The sequence below is a fragment of the Myotis davidii genome, unplaced genomic scaffold (genome assembly GCF_000327345.1).
Source record: "Myotis davidii unplaced genomic scaffold, ASM32734v1 scaffold59, whole genome shotgun sequence".
In the NCBI taxonomy this organism is placed as follows: domain Eukaryota; kingdom Metazoa; phylum Chordata; class Mammalia; order Chiroptera; family Vespertilionidae; genus Myotis; species Myotis davidii.
The window spans coordinates 9,486,888-9,496,154 of NW_006293001.1; the positions used below are offsets into that span (position 1 = coordinate 9,486,888).

At 40.3% G+C, this 9,267-nt stretch overlaps 1 protein-coding gene across 1 annotated transcript in view; it reads left to right on the forward strand.

The window, feature by feature from the left end:
- Positions 1–9,267, forward strand: part of MYO3B (myosin IIIB) — a 356,270-nt gene that overhangs the window by 199,599 nt on the left and 147,404 nt on the right. Inside the window, exons 23-24 of the mRNA XM_006766548.2 lie at positions 4,176–4,255; positions 6,527–6,604. Coding sequence (XP_006766611.1) covers positions 4,176–4,255; positions 6,527–6,604 — 158 coding nt within the window. The remainder of the gene's footprint in view (positions 1–4,175; positions 4,256–6,526; positions 6,605–9,267) is intronic.

Genomic DNA, 9,267 nt, shown 5'->3' on the forward strand with positions numbered 1-9,267 from the left:
AAAAAGCACAGTGAACAAGGGTAAGATTGTTATATAGATTGAAGTCCTGGCCTTTTGTACTGATAAAAATTTCTAGAGATTCAGAGTCATTCTGTTTTTCTAGTACAGGAAAGGTGACACTCTTACAAATGAAGATTTATCTTATAAATGTAAATGTTCCTTGCATAAGGATAACTTCTACTCAGTCTTCAAACCTTCACTTGTGTCTGCTGTTTCTTAAAGTTAACCGTCTTAAAATAATCAATATGCCAAAGAGGAATATATTGGGGTAATATATTTGCTCACCTTCATTTATAATGACCTTCCTAATAAGTATGAGGTGATATCTCATGGTGATTTTGATTTGCATTTCCCTCACTAATAGTGATGTTGAGCATCTTTTTATATACCCGTTAGCCTGTTGTATGTCATCTTTGGAGAAATTTCTATTCAAATCTTTTGCTTATGATTTAATTATTTTACTTTATTTGATATTTTGCTCTTGAGTTATAAAAGTTCCTTGTACTGGTGACCCTTGAGCAATACGGGGATTAGGGACTTGTCTTTCTCTGATTGGCTTATTTCACTTAGCCAAATACCTTCTAGGTCCACCCAGGCTGTCACAAAAGGTAAGATTTCCTTCTTTTTTATGACCAAGTAGTATTCCATTATGTAAGTTTACCACATTATGGCAAATTTCCAAGCGGTGGGAAGAGAGACAACCGGGCACTTGGAAGATTCAGAAAATGCACTTTTTATTACAGGAAGCACCGGTGCTGGGTGAGGTTTGCTGATATTTTGTTGAGGATTTTAGTGTCTATGTTCATCAGGGATATTGGCCTATAATTTTCTTTCTTTGTCATCTTGATCTGGTTTTGGAATCAGGACAATGCTGGCTTTGTATAATAAGCTAGGAAATCTTCCCTCTTGAATTTTTTGGAAAAGTTTGGGAAGGATCTGTTCCAGGGCTTTTGTGTTTTGGGACTTTTTTTTTTTTTTTAGTTACTGCTTCAATTTCACTATCTTTAATCTATCTATTCAGAGTCTCTGATTCTTCATGATTCAGCTTTGGAAGAGTGTATGTTTCTAGGAATTTATCCATTTTGTCCAGATTGTCCAATTTGTTTGCATACAGTTGTTTGTAACATTTTTTTTAAATACTTCGTATTTGTTTGGTGTCAGTTGTTACTTCTACTCTTTCATTTCTGACTTTATTTGGTTTCTCTCTCTCTTTTTTTTTTTTTTTGATGAGTCTAGTTAAAGGCTTGTCGATCTTATTTATCTTTTCAAAGAACCAGCTTTTGGTTTCATCTTTTGTGTTGTTTTTTAAGACTCTACTTTGTTTATTGTTGCTTTGATATTTATTATTTTCTTTCTTCTACTCACTTTGGGCTTTGTTTTTTTTCACCTTATTTCATGTTCATGTAATCTTCCATAAATTCCCTCCTTAATTCTAAATGTATAAAAGAAATTACAAACTGCCATTCCATGAGTGTTTGAGATCTCACTTCCTTGCATGTTATCAGTTTGGCTCAAATAAACTCATAAAAATTCTGTACAGGTTTGGATGTCTCTTATTTTGACACATGCATTTCCCATAGAGTTGTTCAAGGTCCACTGCATATTTTGGAAATCAGTCCCTTGTCAGATATATGGTTGCAAATATTTTCTCCCATTCTGATACGTTGCCTTTTCTCTCGGTTGAATGTTCTCTTTGCTGTGAAAAAGCTCTAAGTTTCATGTAGTCCAACTTTCCTATTTTTATTTTGCTGCCTGTGCTTTGGTGTCCCATCCAAGAAATCATTGCCAAGACCAGTGTTATAACCCCCCGCCCCCCAACACACACATTTTCTTCAAGGATTTTTTAGTTTTAGGTCTTACTCATAAGTCATTAGTCCTATATGAGTTGACTTTCATGTATGGGGGAGGGACAAACTTTCCTCTACCTTCAGGTTCTTCTGGGTGGTCTAATAGACATGAAACAGATTAGAAAGAGAAAATAGCCAAATTTAATACATATTTATGTATGGGAAACCAGTATACAAGAGAGTCAGAGACCCCACTTGCAGGAGAGGTTTAGTGATAGAAAAGGAGCTTGAGCTATATAAGACATTCTGAGCGGGGGGTGAGGTAATGTACGTTGGGGGCTGCATGATAAAAAGAGCAGATGTTTAGTACATAAAAGTTTGCCCTGTCAGGTAGGTGGACGGAAGAGGTTATCACTGACAATCTCTTATGGGCAAGGTCTCTAATTTGAATTCTTCTAGGCAGTTAAGGATGGGGGCAGAAGTTTCTCCTGAGCCTGGGGCTAAAATTGCCTTTAGCTCAAAACAATTTGCATACTACAGAAGAACATTTTGGGGTGATTCATTCCTGACCCCACACATGTATAGTGTAAGAGGGATCAGTTTCATTGTTTTGCATATAGATGTCCAGCTTTCCAACACCATTTGTTGAAGACACAATACTTTCCCCATTGTGTAGTCTTGGCACCATGTTAAAGATGATTTGATTACATATGCATGGGTTTGTTTCTGCTCTCTCTCTCTCTTGTTCCATTTATCTATATATGTCTATCATTATGCCAGTATCATTCTGTTTTGATTACTGCAGCTTTATAATATATTTTGAAATCAGATAGTATGAAGCCTTCAACTTATTTTTTCTTCTTAAGATTGTTTTGTAGCTTTGAGGTCATTTGTGGTTCAATATAAATTTTAAGATTGCTTTTTCTATTTCTGCAAAAATAGCATTGGGATTTTGATGGGGACTGTGTTGATTCTGTAGTTTTCTTTGAGTAGCACAGACATTTTAATACTATTAAGTCTTCCAACCCAAAATCACAGTGAAGTGTAGCAGACTATAGAACTCTAATTTTGATCTGAAGATAATCAAAGGCAACTGAGAAGCAGATAACAAAAATTCTCTGCCTAATTCCCTATTTGTCCCCTATTTGCTTAAAAGCAGGATATAAATTTTTACAAGTTCTTTGCCTTCCTCTCTCTACCAGGAAGGACAGAAGTTAATCACCACTGACAACTCTAGACTCTTATCAGGCCAGGAATAAGACCAGAAGAATAAACTTACCAACTAGTTCTTATCTTCCATTACCTTCCCACAACTTACTGCCCAGAAACAGAGTTCTTTTCTTTGTTTTGTTGCTTCTTTACAAATTTATTGTCCCTTTGTTAAGATGTTCTAACTGTCCTTTGAGCTACTTATCACTGAGGACTCCTGTGTGTATGTGCAATGTATGTGTTGGTAAACTTCTGCTTGTTTTTCTCTTGTTAACCTGTCTTCTTTCAGTCTGGTTTGCAGGTCCCCAGCCAACGAACCAAAATGGGTAGAGGAAAGAGATTTTATTTTCCTCACTCACAACAGGAAGTCTTTTTATTTATTTGTGTCTTCTTTAATTTTTTTCAGGAATGTTTTGTTGTTTTCAGTGTACAAATCTTTCACCTCGATTAAGTTTATTCCTAAGTATTTTATTCTTTCTGATACTATTACAAATGAGGTTGCTTTCTTAATTTACTTTTCAGATTTCCATTCTTAGTGTATAGAAATATAACTGTTTTATTTTTTGTATGTGATTTTAGATCTTACAACTGTGTTTTGAATTCATTTATCAGTTTTAACAAGTTTTTTTGTGGGATCTTTAAGATTTTCTACATATAATAAATATACCACCTATAAACAGAGATAATTTTACTTCTTTCTTTATGATTTGGATCCTTTTATTTCTTTTTGTTGCTTAATTGTTTTAGTTAAGACTATCAGTACTATGTTGAATAGAAGTGGTGAGAGTGGGCATCTTGCCTTGTTACTTATCTTAGAGGAAAAGCTTCTAATTTTTCACTGTTGAGTATGTTAGCTGTGGGCTGTTCATATGTGGCTTTCCTATTCCTAGTTTGTTGAATAAATTGAAGACTTTTTGTTGTGTCTTTTTTGCTTATGAAACTAATAGAAATTCAATTTTTATGATAAATTATTTACAAATTATTTCTTATAAATAATTATTATAATTCATTTAAAATTAATGTCATTGAACTTTCAAATTTTAAATTTTTCAACTTTTACAAATTCAGAGCAGATCATTTGGAAAATTCAGAAAAATATAAGAACACAAAGAGAAAATTACTCATGATCCTATTCCTTAACTTTCCTCTACTTTAACTACTTTATCTTTTTTCCCCCAGGTAACTTGGCCCAGACAAGAGCCAGGATAACAGCAACTTCAAGATCTTTGCCTCCACATTTCAGTGCTGGGAAAGCCAAGGTGAGTAATAGGTCTGTACCAAAATAATGTGGACTAAAAGGTGGGAATAATTCTAGGTGGGCAACATTAGTTTCCTTTACTGGCCTACTACTTGGGCAATCTGGAAAATAGACTAAAGGCATTTAGGAATCAGGTATTATGTAATTTGAAACAACATCATAAAATTCTTTACAATCCTGTGTCAAGGAGAAAAACATTTCCTCTACCCTCTTAAGTTCAGTAGTTGGAGGACTGTGAAATACCTCAAACTGATAGATTAGCAAGAGAAAAGGCAGATTTTAATCATGTTCATATAGGAGTTCACCAAAAATGACTCAAAGGGGCAATTAGATTTTGGGGCTTATACACCTTCATAATAGGAGATGAGAAGGAGAAGGGGATTTTTTGGAAGAACAAATGACTTCTGGGAAACAATCTAATTACAAAATGGGTAAAGGACCTGACTAGACACTTCTCCAAAGAGACAGGAGCCCAGCAGCCCTATACCTTTGGAAGTATGAATTGGTGCTTCTGTCTCTATTTTTCTAATTTTCTGCAGGGGATGGTACTGATCTTGAAAATAATACGTATTATACCTTTTAAATTATGTCTCTGCAGAATTCATATCGATCAAGACTTTTCTGTTCACTAAGCTGTTAAATTCTCAAATGCCAAGGTCCATTGTGCATTGTGAGGGGGATGGTAGCAGGTAAATTTTACTAATAAAAGAAATGTGCCCGAGCTTTTCGGCTGCTCTTTCACAGTGCACTGGAGCCCCAGGGGCTGGCACCGGCTGGCTGATTTGAATAAAAAGGGAGGGAAATGATGGAGGAAAAGCAAGGCTTCGAAGCAAGATGTGGTTCTTCAGGGAGAACCTCTGACTAGAAGGAAGTGGTGGGGACATTCCTAAAAGTGTGTCCCAAACCTAGCCCCAAACCTCACTAGTTCTGAGCTCTATCATCCAAATGGGGGTGAGATGGGGGAAGACACCTTCAGGCAGATGACTCTGGAGAAAGCATGTGCCTCTGCAGATGGGGTGGGTGTGTTGTGTTTGCTTTTCTCTTTTCTACATCACTCAGCCTTCCTTCTTAACACAGAGCTTTTGTTTCCTCCTTTCTCACTAAACAAACAAACAAAAAAATTAAAAGTCAAAGCCAACCAGTTATACCATTGCTTCAGCTGCATACAAGTAAATGGATGGTTTGGGGAACGCATCCAATCTGCAGCCTAGAAAAAGAAAGCCGCACTGTCCCCAACATCGCTTCACTTAGAGAGAGTCCCATGTTTCTGCTCACTCACGACTTAGGTTGCTTTCCTAGCTCTTTAAGATGTAGCTCCACATTTATTCCCCTCCTTAAGTAAACCTGTTTTTCTTTGTCCAATGGAAGCTCTTCCTCCATTATGTGCACAGCCTCCTAAATACCTCTGGAGGTAAGCCTCGTCCGTTATTCTCCCTGCCCCTTGCAGCCTGTTCCGTTAGCACTCACTTTCCACTTTTGTTGAACAAGGAAGTGGCTGCCTGGACAGCAGTCTGCCAAGCGGAACACACGTGCTGACAGTAGCATCTTCCTTTCGAACGTTCCTGCTTCTCTTGCCACCTGTTCAGAGCAGATGGGAAGCCACACGGTGGAGGCCAGCGCTGACAGGCCACTCGGGCTCTCTGCAAACCGCATAGCTTCGTGTGTGCAGGAGCAGAGCGCTTACTGTTGAGCTACAACAACGACACACAGGCTGCCTGCCTTTGATCCCTACAGTTGTTTTTATTCCTAAGCTCCGTCCAGTCAGCCCAGGCAGTTGGGACAAATGATTGGTAACAGATGTATCCCAAGCTTGGGTCCACAGTGAGCACGTGGGAACTGTGGGAGGCAGGAGGGTGTGGCAGCATCAAGGTCTGACTGCAGGAAGGCCACTGGGTGGGCTTTGGGCCCGTGTCTTTATAATCACCCAGCTTCATGGGCCTGTGCCAGTTTTCTTGTACAAAATAGTTGTTCTCATGTGACAGTAGTGGAGAACTTAGCAGGGGCCCATTGGAACATGGAGAAGTATAGATATACCACTGATTGGGGTTATGCTTTAGTACGTTGCAGAGTGAGGTCATTGTCAAGCGAGTAGAACAGTGCAAATTCTGTTTTTCTTTGATATGTCTTCAAAATTTCTCCCCAAAGTGTGCACTATTGTGTTCTAAACATTAAGGCCTCTCAGATATTTGACCAAACAACCTTTCAGATTTTGAAAAAGTTAGACCATGAAGTGTCCATATCCTCAAACCAAGTCTTTCTGCTCATGTTCTAGGTGGATACTCTGGAGGTAATACGGCATCCAGAAGAAACCACCAACATGAAGAGACAGACCATGGCTTCTTACTTCCGGGTATGGAGTCTTCTTTTTATTTTTCTGTTATTCCTCACCCAAGAGTATTTTTTCCATTGATTTTTAGAGGATGTGGAAGGGAGAGAGGGAGGGAGATAGAGAGAAACATCGATATAAGAGAAACACATCAATTGGTTGCCTCCCACAGGCCCTACTAGGGCCAGGATGGAACCTGCAACCCAGGTATATGCCCTTGACCAGAACTGAACTGTGACCCTTCATTGTGTGGCCCAGTGCTCTAACCATTGAACAACATCAGCCAGGACTGGCGTCTTCTTGATCTGTATTCTGTCTACTTACAAAAAGGACTTGCCAACCCTTCCCATAGAGACCCGAATCCGATAGAATCACTGAAAGAAGCCAGTTAAGAAAGGTGGGGGTGTGGAGAGAAAATACGATAGCCAGAAACCTCTGCCTCTGAGTGCAGTGTTCCCTGATCACAGGAAGATCAGATGAAACCCCAGGTGTCTACAGAGAGCCCTCTCAGCCACTGGCTCACAGCCCTGTGCATTGGATGTGCTGATTCTGTCCGCACGGGAGCTGCTGCTTGGCCTTAAAGCTACTGCAGTCAGCTGCTTTCCCAGCATATTTAGTGAAAAGCAAAGTAGTTAATAACATTTCAGAAGGTGGTTTATCAAGTTTAGGTCCTGAGAGAATCTATCTTAGCTTTGACTTTATTTTCCTAAATTGAATTGTCCTATTGCAAGACCAGTTTGTGTGAACCCAATTCTTTCCCATCTCGGCTGACCAGTTCTTGATATTTCATCTAGTAAAATGACTCCTTCGAGTGAAAACATTGTCTCTAGAACAGCGGCTCTCAACCTGTGGGTTGAGACCCCTTTGGGGGTTGAACGACCCTTTCACAGGGGTCGCCTAAGACCATCGGAAAGCACATATATAATTACATATTGTTTTTGTGATTAGTCACTATGCTTTAATTATGTTCAATTTGTAACAATGAAATTGGGGGTCACCACAACATGAGGAACTGTATTAAAGGGTCACGGCATCAGGAAGGTTGAGAACCACTGCTCTAGAAGGACTCTATTAAATGCTCATTATATAGGAAAGATAAGACATGGATACTCGTACCAAATTTGCACAGATTGGCTTATCTTTAAATTATAGATTGGGTTGGAAGCCCTTAGAGATCGTGTACCACTCGGAGTTCATGCCCAGCTAGCTTCATAGTGGAGATGCTGTAGGCCAAACACAGAACTACTAATCTCAGGGACAAATGATAGGGTTTTAGGGTGGGGCTGGGAAGTCAGGTGGGGAGCTGGGTCGGGAGCTGGAGTGGCCAGACAGGCTGAAGGACAGGACCCTGGAGCCAGCACCGTGGATATCCGGCTTTATAGGAAGCTATCAGGTTCAGGAAGGATCTAAAGCCAAGGAGTCTAACCTAGCCAACTATGCTTCAGAGGCAGCCTAGAATTAGGCTCAGGGTATGAATGACAGGGACCCAGAAGCCTTTTGTCAGCACTTTTTCCATGTAGTGATCCCTGCTATAGTTTCTCTGGCAGGAAGGTATTCAGCCCCTGTTTCATCATTCATGTTTGTGTGTTTCTAATTACCACTTCTTTCTTTGTTTTTATAAAATGTTTTTTTCTAAATTTAAATCTCTTATTGTTTAAAATATTACGTATGTCTCCTTTTTACCACTTATTTCTTATCTTGTCCCCTTTAGCAGCTATATCCTCTTTGTGACAGTGTGTGTGTGTGTGTGTGTGTGTGTGTGTGTGTGTGTGTGTGTATGATGGGACTTGGAGGCTCTGAGCAACTCTGTGAAGTCAATCCCAAGAGCCTAAGAGTCCTTCCATCAGCAGAGAAATCTCTGGCTTACAGTTTTTCAAAAATTGACAATTAATTTGGTGTCCTCAAAATACTGCTCCCCAAATGATAAATTCAGCAAATAAGGTGTATTGGCAAGCTAGGTAATACCATTTTGGATCAGTAGGAGGTGTGATTATGAAATAATGAGGCGGATTTCCTGGGTGGCTTGTAATTGCTCCTTAAAGTGTGTCCAAAAGAGGAGCTGCACAGGTGGGCTCCTTAGGGGCATGGCTATTCCCACCGCATCCTCTTCGAAGAGTTTGTGGAAAGGTCAGGCTGGCATCTTGGGGAATATATTCAGTACAGCTCTGCCATGGCCATCCCTGTCTGCCGGGGTCCAGCCCCAGCAGGTCCAGGGGTCCCCAAAGGTGTGGATGGAGTCGGCAAAGAAGGAATGACATGGAGACAGCGTTCAGTATGAGGCGGATTTCCTGGGTGGCTTGTAATTGCGTCCAAAAGAGGAGCTGCACAGGTGAGTTCCTTAGGGGCAGGGCTATTCCCACCGCATCCTCTTCGAAGAGTTTGTGGAAAGGTCAGGCTGGCATCTTGGGGAATATATTCAGTACAGCTCTGCCATGGCCATCCCTGTCTGCCGGGGTCCAGCCCCAGCAGGTCCAGGGGGGGGAATATATTAAGTACAGCTCTGCCATGGCCATCCCTGTCCCCTGAGATTACCCCTCCTGTTCACACCTCCAAACATGTAATTGGCCCCCTTGCACAGCACTCCTCTGCTTTCCCAGGTGCTTTCTGTCTGAGCCAGCTACTCGGCGTATGTTAGTTGATCTTCATTATAATCTTTTTTTCCTCCAGTTTTCTTGTTTCCTTTGCCC